The 14,957-nt window shown below is 47.8% G+C and overlaps 6 protein-coding genes across 6 annotated transcripts; 4 read left to right on the forward strand and 2 right to left on the reverse strand.

Moving 5' to 3' along the window:
* The first annotated feature begins 622 nt into the window (after positions 1–622).
* On the forward strand, positions 623–2,326 carry SPPG_06123 (uncharacterized protein). The gene is made up of 2 exons (XM_016754329.1): positions 623–1,159; positions 1,229–2,326. Exons 1-2 carry the CDS (start codon positions 900–902, stop codon positions 2,286–2,288), a joined length of 1,320 nt encoding a protein of 439 aa, XP_016606459.1. The 5' UTR covers positions 623–899; the 3' UTR covers positions 2,289–2,326.
* A 1,131-nt stretch (positions 2,327–3,457) lies between these two features.
* SPPG_06124 (uncharacterized protein) lies at positions 3,458–4,630 on the reverse strand. Its single transcript, XM_016754330.1, has 3 exons — positions 4,354–4,630; positions 4,140–4,294; positions 3,458–4,071 (listed from the first exon to the last, which is right to left on the reverse strand). Exons 1-3 carry the CDS (start codon positions 4,579–4,581, stop codon positions 3,957–3,959), a joined length of 498 nt encoding a protein of 165 aa, XP_016606460.1. The 5' UTR covers positions 4,582–4,630; the 3' UTR covers positions 3,458–3,956.
* A 646-nt stretch (positions 4,631–5,276) lies between these two features.
* On the forward strand, positions 5,277–7,699 carry SPPG_06125 (uncharacterized protein; the record flags this gene model as incomplete). Its single annotated transcript, XM_016754331.1, has 4 exons — positions 5,277–5,687; positions 5,749–6,323; positions 6,404–6,592; positions 6,655–7,699. The coding sequence occupies 4 exons, from the start codon at positions 5,277–5,279 to the stop codon at positions 7,697–7,699; spliced, it is 2,220 nt and encodes a 739-aa protein (XP_016606461.1).
* A 280-nt stretch (positions 7,700–7,979) lies between these two features.
* SPPG_06126 (uncharacterized protein) lies at positions 7,980–9,806 on the forward strand (the record flags this gene model as incomplete). Its single annotated transcript, XM_016754332.1, has 1 exon — positions 7,980–9,806. The coding sequence occupies one exon, from the start codon at positions 7,980–7,982 to the stop codon at positions 9,804–9,806; it is 1,827 nt and encodes a 608-aa protein (XP_016606462.1).
* A 66-nt stretch (positions 9,807–9,872) lies between these two features.
* SPPG_06127 (uncharacterized protein) lies at positions 9,873–12,397 on the reverse strand. Its single transcript, XM_016754333.1, has 5 exons — positions 11,938–12,397; positions 11,244–11,869; positions 10,918–11,181; positions 10,780–10,859; positions 9,873–10,706 (listed from the first exon to the last, which is right to left on the reverse strand). The coding sequence occupies exons 1-5, from the start codon at positions 12,200–12,202 to the stop codon at positions 9,923–9,925; spliced, it is 2,019 nt and encodes a 672-aa protein (XP_016606463.1). The 5' UTR covers positions 12,203–12,397; the 3' UTR covers positions 9,873–9,922.
* Positions 12,398–12,909: 512 nt separating this feature from the next.
* SPPG_06128 (uncharacterized protein) lies at positions 12,910–14,890 on the forward strand. The gene is made up of 3 exons (XM_016754334.1): positions 12,910–13,068; positions 13,134–13,996; positions 14,059–14,890. The coding sequence occupies exons 1-3, from the start codon at positions 12,976–12,978 to the stop codon at positions 14,744–14,746; spliced, it is 1,644 nt and encodes a 547-aa protein (XP_016606464.1). The 5' UTR covers positions 12,910–12,975; the 3' UTR covers positions 14,747–14,890.
* The last annotated feature ends 67 nt before the right edge of the window (positions 14,891–14,957 follow it).

Genomic DNA, 14,957 nt, shown 5'->3' on the forward strand with positions numbered 1-14,957 from the left:
TAAGAGACACTTATGACCTTTCGAAAAAACATCAAGTTTGTCTTTCATTTCGCCCCATTCAACATTCGCCATTGTGACACTCGTTTGTAACATGGGCATGAGATCTGGAAACTTCAAGATACCATGCCAGAGTATTGATCCATTGAGTATACCCGACTAAGGGTGCATGCTCCGTGATATGAATGGAAACCTGAAGTTACCTTGACAGGTCGTGAATAGCCCCCCACTTAGTGTCATGAAATTGAATAGAGCGCGTTAAATCATACAGGACAATGATCAGACTGGGCCAGTGCCATTAAGCATATACCTATTGTTCAAGGAAATGGTTGAGGTAAATACCCATGCAATGTACCAAATGGAGGGCCCATTTCCTGTTCAGTGACCCTCATTGTGGCATTTGCCAGATACGTTAAAATATCAAGATGCTTCCCATGGTTCATTGAAAGCTCAAAAGAATCAGCGTTTCTTTTTTTTTCACTGGAGGCCATTTCATCGGGTTGGCTCGTGGATGCTACATGGCGCGTGCTGTTAAATCCCCCCAGCCCTCTGTGTGTAGTTTTGCCACCCGTCAGTTTGGGGGTTTTTGAAAATAGTAAGTCATTAAGAGATTAGGGTATTGATACATGTTGTTGTGGTTCGGAGGTTCATATTTTGCCCAGTTTATATTTCCCAGCAGTGCAAGGGATAGCCCTTCCTATCCCGTCCACCCTTTCTTTCTCAAATTCATTCGTTTGTCTTGCGGATTTCTGAAAGGGCCTTTTGAAACCAGAACGTTTTACGCGCGTTTTGTCAGCAGAGTTTAGAATACCCTTCCAGCTCCGTTTGGTGTAAGCTTCTTTACGTTCCCATCCTTCCTGTTCGTTGAACACTTTTGGGCCTTTCTCCGCGATTTTGAATTCATGGAAAGGCCACATTCGAGCGACACAGCTGTTATTCCGGGGAGCGCACCACCTCCCAGTATGAGAACGATTCCTTCGGCAGCGCAACCGACATTTCACGGTTACGTTGCATCGACGCAGGATTGCCTTGTCTTATTTGAAGCGTGCCGTGTGGGTGTGCTGAAGAGGATTCAAAGGAGATTGACCGAACAGGAAAGGGAAAAGTGCATTAAGAGTGGTTCAGTCTTTGTATGGGAGGAAGGTGAGAGCGGGATAAAAAGGTGCGTTGTTATCATTTTTACAACTGATAATAGGCCTGAGGTTAACTGTTACGTTACGTATCTATTTAGATGGACTGATAGCAAAAGTTGGAGCCCTTCCAGAATCAAGGGGAGTTTCCTCGTTTACCGCGAGGTAGACGAGGCTACCGCGCGTCGCCGCGCGTCCTCCGTTACCTCGGATGACGAGCCTTCCTCCCCGAACACGGCTAACCTGGATCAGGATCAACGACGCAAGTACTCCTCCGACTCTGGAAAAAGCAACCAAAAACCCTCGCAGCTTCTCACAAAAAAGTCGATATCAGTGCGCACCAAAGAAGGCGGAAAATTACATGTTGTCTGTTATTACACAAAGTCTGATGTAGCAGCTGGGAGGTTGTTGACCCCCCGACAAGATTCCAACCTTGCACAGTTGGCGGTGCGGGTGGGACTTTATCCTGATATCATTCCGGAGGTTTCAACATTAGGACCTGCAGCCCAAAATACGCCACCGATGGAAATAAGCTCGCACGCTCAAACGTCACCAACCGTAACAGATCAACGTCCAAGAATCCCGTCTCACCGCAGTATTCTGCCCCCATCATCGACGTATACTTCTCGTCTTGATGAACCTCGCACTCCAGATGCCATTTACGCTATCAGCGCTGCAAAATCCCAAGAGTATCCGTACCAAATGTCCCCGGCCCGACGGGACGAATATCCATTCCCAATTGTTTCAGACGGAGGAGTCAGGCATCACAATGTAGATGGTCCAATCACGGCACCCACCGTGTCATCGTATCCCAAGTATCCACGTCGAGCCATGGAGTACCGAGACGGGCCAACGGGATCGCAGAGAAACTACCGTCTACATCCCTACCAACGCCAACACTCGAATTTTTCAGGATACACCTCCCCGCGCACGACGCACGATGTACCGGATCACTTGTTTGCACATGGTGAGAGGGAAGTGTATGGAGATCGAGTTGACCAATATTTGACACAGCAACAGCCGTGGACCGCCTCGTCTCCTCAACGACCGCAGCAGCAGCAGCAGCAACAGCATCAGCAGCAAGCGCCTGGTCCTAGATTGCCGCCATTGAGAATGGCTTTGTCGAGGGCAGATGAGGAAGGGCGGTGGCGGGGTTATTAGATGGACATTGCATGGGATGGCGGATATATATACCAAACGATCCATCATTGCTTGCACTGTTTTATTATTACTTTTTTTTTTTGCTTATTTCTAGTCTGTAATAGAAAGTGCAGTTTTCTTTTTCATTCATTTTCCTTTTTGTTGTTTTTTGGACCAATGTGCCTTTAGGTGGACGTAACAGTTGGCTTTGACGGGCTGGCAATAAAACCAGCTTTCAAAAAAAACTCTTCTGCATCTGACCAGTAAAAATCGTGATTCGTGGAAAAATCAGGGATTCAAACTTTGTCGGGGGGGGGGGGGGGGGCAAATCCAGAACCCTGGTCAAGTTTAATTTCTGGAAACTTGATATCAACAAACACGAGCCTCCGATGCATTTATTCAATAAACGACAATGTGTGTCGAGTTTACGGTTTTGCATTATGCAATCTTTGCTTGTCTTGTATTCACAGCAGAATAGCTTTCAAGCTTCCGAATGGTGTGATACACAGTTGGCCCTTATCACTGCTGAGGTGGTTCCCTTCGCAAGGATTGAGATGCTTATTATGAGGGAATGAGATCTTTTGTGCTGGTAGAGTTGAGCTTGCCATCTTTCTATCATAGCCGTAGCGGTTGAACCACATTGGACAGTTGATTAAGGCAAGTCTCACCTTGGCAACTGTTGGGTGCCGTTGCCCTTTACTGGCAGAGGCATTTTATTTTATGGGCAGCGATATGGGTGCATGAATAGCCACAATGGGTGGCGAAGTTTTCTATATAGTGGTTGATTGACGCTCATACAATGGGCATATCTGAGCGTTGACTTGAGATCGCAGTTAAATGAATAATCAGGTGAAGCCAATGCGTTCACACCCCGCAATATTCCTTGAGCCCCATCATTCATGCGGATCAATCCCGCAAGCTTGAAGGTTCCTAGGTTAGTGTCTTGCTCGACATTTGACGACTGAAAAAACTCGAAAATGGATTCACAGTACATTGTAAATATACCGATATACCACTGCTAAATTCGCAAATAATCTGAATGGACAGCGTCGGAAGTTGCTAGAGCATCAGCCCAGTTGATATTGTCCTTTGGGTTTGTCTACCTCCGGCACATTGTATCTCAATTAAATATCTTGAACAGCATGGACATGAATACCCACTGACGACAGAACATCCAAACAGAGCGTCATACTTCTGTCGCCTCTGTCTGTAACATGTTATTTGAATTCTGATTAGTAGACGCAGTTCGCTACGTCGTATCTTATTCTCATGTGGCGAATGAAGGAACAGTTCCATGGACTCACTTCCGATTGTAGAACGCCCCTATTGAGAAACGGCATTAGTTGCGGAAGGTGACGTCTGTCTTTCACGGTTAATACAAAGAGTGAGGGGTTTGTCTGAGCTATGGTGGTTGGCTGTCACAGCAGTCAAGAGCGTGCAATTATTTACAGCCTTGAGATAGTTGGCTTATCCCGGCGCCACCTCCAAGCAGTACTCTAAGAAACTAGCGACTCCTGATCAGGAAAAAAAAACCTGGCGTAAAGGGATAGTTGAAAAGCGTTGATGTGCGAGCTGACAGCTTGCCTGATTATGCAACTAATGGACATTTATAGTATGTTGGACGAATCCCGTATATCTATTGTAGAGAATATTTACGTATCTCTAGTCGATTGGGCCATCCCCGTATCGTCATGATGCTTCCGCAAAGTCTTTCAAGGCATCGCCAGTCAATCGGAATATCCTCCATTCGTCCAGGGGAGTAGCTTTGACTTTGTGAACATAAAAATCAATCGCGGGGGTATTCCTATAACACAGATGGGAGAATCATTGGGAGATGGAGACAGACACATTGGACATGGCCATCAAACTCACCAGTCCAAGGCAACCCATTCAACTCGCGCACAGTCCTTCTCAACGGCCAGTTTGGCGAGGTGCTTCAATAAAACGGTACCCACTCCCTTGCCTCTAACCTCGGGCTTGACATAGAGGTCTTCCAAGTACAACCCTGGTCGGCCCTCCCATGTCGACTGGGGAAAATTCAGTGTCAGTGGACATAATGGGACAAACCGACTGTTAATGAGCTTACATAGTTGTGGAAATACAACGCCATTCCAACTTCTTTCCCGTTGAGACAAGCAAACACCACATATGCATACGGGTGAGGTCCAAAGACAGTCTTTCTAAAGTGTTCTTCGGTCGCATACACCTTCTCTGGCGCCTTTTCGTAAAGAGCCAGCTCCTTTACAAACTGCAAAATAAGAGAACAATCTTCTGGAGTTGCGTCTCGAACGGTGATGTCACTACTTGAGGCCATCTTGTTCTGGATGCAAAGAAATGGAATGCAGCAAACAGCAACGTATTGCCAGTGGCTGTGAAAGCCATGTACTGTAGATAAATCATGCAACAGTCACTCAAGGTCATTTGAACCGGCTGCAAATGAAACCGTCCATTCATGAAGAATTGCACATTACCACCGACTCTTGTGGTGATCAAGAAACAACTTTCATTCTTTTTGAGTGGAGCCCGACATGGGGATTGGCACGGAAACTCGCGAGATTCCTCAGAAATGCATAAAGGATGCAAGAGGACAAGAAGCAATGAACCTTTCGCAGGTTGATATCGCTTGAATAGTTTAGATCAGTGGAATCTGAGAGCGCCGCGACGTCCTAATAACACATGTAGTCCCGATAGGCATAACCAAATGGGCTCTACGATCAGAAGAAGCTGTCTTTGTATTGGTGATGGACATGCCAGAGGATCGTACTGTTACAGTCATTACAATCCACCCAAATTGATGCATTTGAATGTCAATCCGCCATGGCTGGCTCCCTGAGGTGGCAAACGCCGTTGGTTGTTTTTGCAAAGACATTGGCGGTCGAAAAGCCTTCCCCATGGTTAAGACCGTCAAGACAGAGTGAATCGTTATTGAGGGCCAAATAAGATACTGATCCCATCAAAACGTCTCTGTTGACGAAAGTTTATGTTCAAGTGACATGACACGCACAAGGGATGAATGCCCCTGGAAAGCGCAAACGGGGCAGTGGAAGCAGTGGAAAGAGTAAACTCTCTGGATCCCTCCGAGGGTTCCCTGCTGAAGGGCAGAAATCTGGAAATGCAAACAAGGGCCGTCGAACGGGATCCGTTCCCGACATCACCGCAGCGAGAAACGGTTCAACCCTCGAGGACTATTTTCCAGGCTTGAGACCAGTCCACAGCAATTCTACAACCTCTGACCCTTGTTTTGGAAATCCTATTCAGTTGGGGGAACCTCCAGGACTGACAAAGCTACCTGACGCGGATTCAGAGTATGTAAACCCGAACGGCGTGCGCTCTCCAAGGCTCTTGAAGGCGGAAAGTATCGTGCCTGATGAAATCGAATGTCCTATATGTGGAATGAAGCTAGAGTCCTGCAATTTGAAGGTTATTTTCGTCGGTTGAGCATATTCACAACATGAATTGGACCTAACGTGAGATTGTTCAGGCAAACCTCCATGTTAACAAATGTTTGGATATTCGCGTCATTTGTGACACAGGTGGGCAAGGCACGGCACAGGAAACTCTTGAAAGAGACGGCTTGTCTCTGAACAGAGTATCCCACGTTCAAGTCAATGGGAATGTGAGCAACGTAACCTGTGTTTTGGGAGATCCAAATGTGTCAGAACCAGACAATGCGATGCCGACACTCAGTCTCGACAATGCCACTGAGGGAGAATATGACATGTACTCAGAGTTGGATGATGACCTAGATGATGAATTTTGGGAGGCGGTCGATGCTGTGGTACAAAGTGCTCAAGCCGGAGCAGTTTCGAGTGGAGTAACTGGCAACGAGCTGTTGGGAAGTTCTGCTGTTACAGCAGATTGTACTAGTGCAGTGCCCACCCGTTCACTTGAAATCAATGATGACGCAACTACCCGGAGCGCACATCCTACACCTGAAGGTAAATGGAATATGAGAAAGAAACAATGTCCGTGGTACAAGAAGATGCCAGGAACGAAATTTTCTGTCGACGCCTTTTCTTACGGGAAGATTGACGGAATAGAGGGTTATTTCCTTAGGTAAGGCTGGCAGTCCTCAATTGTTGCGAATTGGATGAGCAAGGTTTCTGATCCTGTCCATCGCACATACGATCACCCAGCCATTTCCATTCAGATCACTATGGAGGGCTCAACAAGTCATTCACTCATGGTCCAATATACTGTTCGACGGTTACAGGCAATTTAGTGATTCAGCAGCTTCGAGTTAATCCAAAATATGTGGTACGATTACCTATGGATACTGCGGTAGACGTCATGGGAGTGCGGGTCACACTGATCGAGGCCAACCAGTAAGTCTAAAAACACGATGTGCAGGGATTGTCTCTACTGGTAAACTCAAACGTAACCATAGCTGCCCAGGGGCTGTCTTGTTTCTCTTTGAGTTCCGCAATCAAGACGGACAGATGCGTCGATATCTCCACACTGGAGATTTTCGCGCACATGCCTCTCAGCTTGCGCATCCAAGTCTACAGGCTGGGAAACTGGATATCATATATCTTGACACAACTTACTGTCACCCATCCCACCGATTCCCACCCCAAGATCAAGTAGTTGAAGCAATATGTGAGCTGTGTCGGAGGGTTTGTCATCGTGGTGAGACGGTACAAAGCATTATCGCTAGCGGTAGCGACAAGAAGAAAGCTGCGAAAGAGAAACCACCCAGTGCAGCAGAGCTTTTAAAACGATGGATAGGCTGGGGAGTAACCAAAGGGCCAAAGCCGACAACCAAGCCCAAGAATCGGTCTCGTACTCTAATAATCGTCGGGTCTTACACCATCGGTAAAGAGAAAGTCTTTGCTTCCATTGCTCAGACCCTTTCCACAAAGATATACGCAAACCACTACAAACGGACTGTACTCGCTGCAGAAGAAAACGCGGCTCTCGATGATTTGCTTTGCAAGAACCCGAAAGAGGCCGGCGTACATGTGGTTGGAATGGGAGGTCTTCGAGGCGATGCTGTCAAAGAGTACATAGTCAAGAATGATCTATCGGACCAATGTGATTCAGTCATCTGTATTCGACCGACCGGATGGACATTCCGGCCATCAAAGAGTAACCCGATAGCTGAGCAGAAACCCTTTGATGTGGGAGCATTAAAGCCAAGCTATAGTTACATCCAAATCCCTGCTCCGCCAGCAAAAGGGCCAATTAATGGTGGTAATACCACCCTGAAGCCTAAAGCTGTACCGTTGATTACTATTCCTTTACCTTACAGTGAGCACAGCAGTTTTGAAGAACTGGAAATGTTTGTTAAAACGCTAACTGGGCGAAAGAATGGAGGGGTGGACCGTGTCATTGCGACTGTAAGAGGAAGTGGGGATAAGGGACGTGAAATTGACGAATGTTGTCGGAAATGGGTGGAGGAAGGCAGACGCGTGGGATTCGTGGCGGATTGAATCCTTGATAGATTTAGGCGGACGTGGAGAAAATGAACTATTCTATAGACCTTTTAGAATTCCAAACCGAATCATGATTGATATTGTTGGTCGGCTTGGTTTATTTATTGACATGAGGGCGACAGTCCCCCAGGGTGCACACATGATGCCTATTTATAGTATTTCAAAGCCATGCACTTAGATTAGGTAGTTCGTTGAACCTGCCACCATGTAGAATTTCAGGATCGAAGTGCTTGTTTTAGATGGCAACCTGTTCGAATTTCGTCGGGCTCTCATAGTGATGTTACGCCAGCTCTCGGTCGCAGCTGCGTTCCTCCTGAACTTCTCTCCCATCGCACGATGTACAAACAGTCCCCTAGCGCCTACGGACCAAGCGTCTGACGAGGTTTCGATTTTGCCTCCCTACCGCCCTTCGGACCTCTCCGACACTATCCCACTCAAACCCCGCTACCTCCTTTTCCTCGTCGGCTCTGCAACGGAAGGCGGAAAGGCCCGAAGAGCGGAACCTGCGCCGACCTACACCCTCGACCAAATCGAGGGGCTCGCTTTCAAAAATGGTACAAAACCAGCCTGGAAACATGCCCATTGTCTCGTTGTTGATGACATCGGTGACCTCGATTTTGCCCAGTTGGGGACGCTGGTAGGGGATGTGGTGCGAATTGAAGAAGATGTACAGGTTTCACATGATTCTTGGAGCATGAATTTCGACGTTGACCCAATAAATTGGGGCCTGGATCGCATTACGCAGATTTTCGTCGACGGGAAAGCCATCACAACGCCCCTGAACAGAACCTATATATTCCCCTGGACTTCAACACCAAACGATGTCGATGTATACGTTTTGGGATCAGGAATTCAGATTGGGCATTCAGAGTTTGCTGGACGGAAGATGTCGTTTGATATCAATTTCGTCGGGGATGGAATAGATACTGACTGTTTCGGCCACGAGACGCACGTCGCATCAACGATTGTCGGAGGGACCACAGGTGTAGCGCGGGATGCCACTGGGATAAGGGTACACGCAGTCAAGGTGCTTGATTGCGCGGGTGCAGGCTACATGTCGGCAGTCATGCAGGGAATACAGTATGTGATTGACCAACATAATGCAAAGGTTGCTAGCGGTGGAACAAATAAAACGGTGATAAATATGTCGCTCTCGGGCTCCAAGTTGGATTCCGCGAACGCCTTGGTGGATATTGCGACATCTATAGGCATCTTGGTTGTCGTATCAGCGGGGAATGAGGCGATTGATGCGTGTGCGAGTCGGTCGCCGGCCAGTGCCGCGACAGCTCTAACAGTCGCGGCATCAACACCAGGAGATGACCAGGCATGGTTCTCTAGCTGGGGAAGTTGTGTCAACATATACGCACCAGGAACGGACATTCTTGGAGCAGGAATAGGACCTACAAATAGTTCTCTTGTTTACAAAACCGGAACGAGCATGAGTGCACCTATGGTGACGGGTGTCGCTGCAGTTTGGTTATCTAACGGATGGGTTGGTGCAGTTGATCAGTACAAAGTACATGAGTTGTTCCAAGGGCTGCTGGATTCCTCGTTGAAAGGTGTCATCCGCAAGCCCACTGGTGCGACCCACAACAGACTGCTCAACCTGTCCCCTTGTCGATGGACGATATCATCAATCACAAACTCGACAACTCGATACTACTGCATCCTTCATGCATTAGAATTTTGGGATTCTAGAAATGTATGTAAACGTCTTGGAGGTGTCATGGCCAATCCTAGTACAGAGGAAGTAGCTTATCTCTCGAGTAGAATGACTTCTGTGGCATGGCTGGGGGGATGGCTGGGTAAATCTTGGAATTTCCGCGCCGGATGTTTGGTGCTGTATCCTGGGGGTGCGTTGGTGCCATCACTGTGCAAATCTCAGCTGCAGGGGCTTTGCGATATTACCCTGCCTGAGAAGCAGACAACCAGCAGCACGGTGGTGTCGGGTGTGAACACAACTGCAAGTGTTGCATCGAGCGGGAGTACAACCGCAGCTGTAATGACATCGAACGGGACGACTACCACGGCAACGACAAGAACAGAAACAACAACAACGAGTGGAATGAGCGCCAGCGGGACGACGACGACAAAAATCCAATAACAGGGATTACAGGAAATAGAACACATAGAAAAACAATCTGTATTTGCAATACATGTTACTCATCACCTCTAAACACGGACACTTCCCACTGATAAACACAACATCTACGCCCCCGTTCACATGCCGGGAAAGCCCTCAAAAAGTTTGTCTATGGTTCTTGATATATCGTCCACATCATGCGCGAGAGATTCCCCCATTTGATTGTCGGGTTGTTCATTTTCGGGCATCACGGGTGAAGAAAAAAAATTGGGAGGTCCGTTGATGTGGAATTGGGCTGCGCGGCGAGCTGCTGGAGAGGGTGGATTTTCAGGCGGAAGGGGTGATTGGCTAAAGCTTTGTGGGTGGTCGAGGGTATTGGCTCGTTCCAAGGCATGGGACTGATCCAATGTGTTTGTGTTGGCCCCATGTAGAGTGTATGCGCGATTAAGCATGCTTGTGCGGTCTATGGTGCTTGCTCGGTCCAATGTGCTCAAACGGTCTACGGTGCCAGCTCGGTCCGGCATCCCGTTCGTTGCTGGTCGTCTCGGCTTTGACGTGCCATTGGTAGTAGACGACCTAATCGATGCATTCCGAAGCAGATCAATCTGCTTCTGAGCCATCTGACTTTGTACTGGCCCTTCCCTCGAACTCGTAGACGGGTGTCGATACTGTTCTTCAGCAGCGCTGGCCACACCTGTCGGCGAAACAGGACGTGTTATATCCCCCTCAGCCGGTTCCGCAATCTCGCTGTTTGGATCATCCGAGTCGGGAAGAACTGTCACGCCAACGTTCCCGCCAAGTTCTCGCCTCGGGGCTGGGCGAACTGGTTTTGAAAGTGTCCGCAGTTGGATGGTTGGAACATTTTGGTAAAGAGAGGCAGGATGGAGGATTGTTATGGGGATCTCAGTGCAGAGTGGCGTGCTGGACATTTTGAGTATGTGAAATTGCATGATAGAGCCAGGACGGAACTGCATTGGTTTTCTCGACTGCTTACCTGCCCCTGGGTTTAATCGTAACCTGGACTACGTATGAAACATCCAATAGCATTCCGAATCGTATGGACCGGGCATTAATCTAAAGATCCACATTAGCAAAGGCCTGACCAATAAACCAGTAGGTAGAATAAACTCACCGGCACGGCCAAATCCAGTACTACGCATCTCTTCTCTCCTCTATCCACCCCCTTCCACTCTTCCGCAACTTCGTCACTACCCAGCTCATTTTTGCCCACCTTCCACGTCCGTTTGGCAATCGGTACACGCGAAAAGGAAATCGGGCGCAATGTGCTAGTCGAATGTGGGGTCAGAGTCGTGGTAGTGGTGTTTGGAGGCGGACTACTTGCGCTTGGCGAAAAAGTTTTCAGGCGGCGGATGAGAGTTAGTTTTAAATCCGTTATCTGGGTGTTTGAATAGATTAGTTGGTGGCAGAGGAAATAGCTCATTTACAAGGACTTGTTACCTTTCTCTCACTTCCATTCTCGATATCCAGTCCAACAAACCCAACGCTGCCGGCCACCCAGAAGCCAACACCACCTTCATTATCATCAGGTACCCTCACAGATGCCTTCACGCTAACTTCGCCCTTTCGCCCCAACCCAAACCAGTATTTTCCACCCACTACAGCGGTAGTTTCCGCTGCATGAGGAGACCCAGGGTCCGTACTGGTGGGAAATCGAGTCAGAGGTGAGGTCAGTGGCGGGAGGGACTCAAGAAGAAAAAATGGCGTAAACGTCGATAAGGGCGTCAAAGGTCGCGTTGATCTCAGCGGTTTTAAATGTAAGGTAACTACCACCAAGTATCTGACGCCTCCTTCACCCTTACACCATACTGAAGAAGGTAAGGGCTTTACAACCTCGTGCTGAACTTTGAGTCTTGATTCAGATCCGGACGAATGCATTCCTTCGCCAAACTTTTCGAGCGGAATAGAAAAATCTAGGACATGTCTTCCTTTTTTTGCGAGCCACATGCCGTGTTCGTCGGGTGGGCCTGCATGCACCGCACTGCTCGGCGGGAGCGATGTACATTGGACCGGCAGTGTATGCCAAAGGAGGAGACGGCGATGGGACTGGGATTTGGCGGTGGTTTCTATTGTAAAACGCCATGAGCTTCACTATCCCTCCCTCATAGTATCAACCAATTGTGAAAATGCGTACCTTCAAACCCAACAACATCAACTTCAATTCTACCAATCTTGACCCCCTCGCGCTTCCTGACATTTACAACAACATGTCCATTGACATCTCCTGCAGCCACGAAAATGGTCCGATCGAGTTGCACATCCAGGTGAACGCCGCAGGCGTTATTACGGATTTTGGAAGGCGGGTCAAATTCTGGGGTAGTGGTAGATTCTTGGAGAGACGGCGCGAGAGAGGGCGGATTGAGTGGGTTGGCATGCCAGTGGGATGCGGTCAGCGACATTGTCCGAAAAGTTAATAATAAAAATATCAGTTTTGAAGAATGCTGCTTTTCTTAGATAAAAGTTGACCGTTGGAGGGTATCTAGTTTGGCTTTCCTCACTAGCACTTGCTTGTAAACGATCTGCACCCGGTTCTAGAGGTCACTCATTTAATAGAAGCAGATTTGCCAAGTAAACACGCTTTCATCTCCCAAAGCGAATAACTCCACTTGCTGTCGAGATATGTTCGTCACGTTCAGTAGGTCCCGTCTGGGCCAACCGACGCGGCACTCACACTCTCCAGAAACAACAAGATCACTCATGACGTTTTTTATTCGTCCCATTCCGGATAACGATTAAAAGGAATTCTACCATTGTAGAGCCGCCTCTTTGCCTATGGATTATGCTAGAAAGATGCAGACTAGCAGAATAACTTGGTTCAAATCCCCAACCTCAATTTGGACTGCTTTCTTAAGTTTGCTATCTGAATTACCTTGGTGTACATAGTTATATCTCTACTTGATAATGCTGCTGCTTGTGAGTCGCATCTGTATTATTCTCGACGACTTTGAATTGATGCTCATGGTAGAAAGTCCTTTCCAGCTTACCAATAAACGCCTAGGTGGCACAGCCATTCAAGGTCATGTAAGCAAGCATTCAATTGTAGCTATTTTGGCTGGTCAACGAAGTTGCCAACTCAACAGTTGGGATGCCCACCAATGAATGAGATAGTACAACGACCTTAAAAGCACATTCACGGAGCAGATACGGCACCAGCTTCGACATTACCTAACCAATGCGAGTCGGAAGCGTCGACATTGACGCTAATCGAGTTGAAAAACGATTAGGCTTGCCCTTGCTGTCAGGACTTCATCCAACATGCCACAAGGTACAGTACGACTAGAGTCCCAATGAACTCAGATCATTACACTTTTACGCTGAATGACTTTCCAGAGCCACAAAAGCCATGACTGTACACCACTGCCATCTCTTCCTCAGCAACGAAACCTAACTGTCAATGTGCACAAGCTGTGCGACTTGACGTACAGCATTTGGGGGGAAAGAGGTCCATTGGTCAATTCGTGCAAAGTGGAGGGCGATGCAGAGCGGGGGCGAGTGTTTTTAGGGTACTTGACTGCGTGTTTGGAAGATGAAAAGAAGAAGGCGAGGAAGAAGAGGAGGGTTGGCAGAGCGATTGTTAAAGAAGAGTCTATTGCTGGACGACCGGGCAAGACACAGGGTTTAGTGGATAAATTCATAGCGTCTCAGAACAACCAAGCATCAACTGATCTTCATCCTAAATGCGGAATACGGCGTCGAGGTGCCTTAAATGCGATCATACCAACAACCCAAGATCTTCTCCCCATTTTGCAAAAAGCACCTCCAGCGCGTACGCAAGAAGACATGAAAATCCTCTTCCGCGGTCTACGTCCACTTGGGGCTTTCAAAAGTCTTTCCAATTTCGCGCTGACACAATTACTTGGTGTTCTGCATCTGAACACCTATGAACCGCATCGAATCGTCTTCAAACAGGGGGACGAAGGGACGTCCTGGTTTGTTATTTTACAAGGTAGGGTAAACGTTATGGTCGCTTCGGGGAATAGTGATAGTGCAGGGAAAAGCAGGACGTGGACTGGAGAGCATGGTTCTGCAAGACTTTTAATACAGAGTAGCAATACGGTTGGGACATTGGGTCCTGGAGAGGGGTTTGGGGAGGTAGCATTGGCGACGGATGCAAGAAGGGCTGCGACTATCATGACGGTTGAAAAGTGCTTCATATTAAGAGTGGAGAAGGGGGATTATAATCGGATGGTCCGGTATGTTCATTCGTCGGCGTATTACGTCAAGAGATCTGGCGATACTCACTACGGAGATCTAGATTCATGCACGAAAAAGATCGCAAAGAAAAAATCTTCTTTCTTCGAAAAGTCCCAGCTCTTTCGACACTACCGTCCCTCATCCCCATTGTCAACGCAATGACCTTAAAATCACATCCAAAAAATACACATCTGCTCTCTCAACATCATCCCATAACCGAGGTCTGCTTCATCAAATCAGGACGGTGCGTCGTGCAAGCCCAGTTGGAAGTAGAGACGTCGCTGTGTCTACCAGATATTGCGGGACCATTCTGCGTGTCGGTTGTGCTCGGGTACCTAGGTCCTGGGGATTATTTTGGAGAAACGATCGTTTTGCATGCTCCGTCTCAATATGGGCATAACAACAATGGTTATAGTCCATCCGAATTGGAACAAGGCGATGTAAATCAGCAACGAGCGAAAACGGTTTCTCGAGACCTTGTCAGCTCAGTGACGGTACGCTCGGTAACACCGGTGGAAATTGGCCACATCTCGGCACACGATGCCCGATCACATCTGAGTGGGCACCTCCAATTATCAGAATATACGGTGAAATCACTGGACAAGGAAAAACTTCTGAATGCTTATTTTGAGTACATGGACTTGAAACGATGGAAGCGCTACAGGCGGTTGGTATTGAATGGGTTTGTTAAAGAGCGATTTGCTGATCCGTGCATGAATTTGGATCGTTTTCGTCAGCGCATAACATAGCTTAGTGTAGAATAGTGTAGAAGATGTCCTTTATACAGGTCCTGTGATGGATTCTGGCATTTGACATGAACATCCTCCTCTTCCAATTTCGTAAACTTTGTAGCATGCTGGGTTGAGGAGCGTTTGGAATACATACATATCAACCCTCAAGTGATCTGGCGGACCATAGAAGGCATGTTTTCCATCTGTATCAGTTGCTAGTCCTACTTGT

Source organism: Spizellomyces punctatus (genome assembly GCF_000182565.1).
Source record: "Spizellomyces punctatus DAOM BR117 chromosome Unknown supercont1.11, whole genome shotgun sequence".
Classification (NCBI taxonomy): domain Eukaryota; kingdom Fungi; phylum Chytridiomycota; class Chytridiomycetes; order Spizellomycetales; family Spizellomycetaceae; genus Spizellomyces; species Spizellomyces punctatus.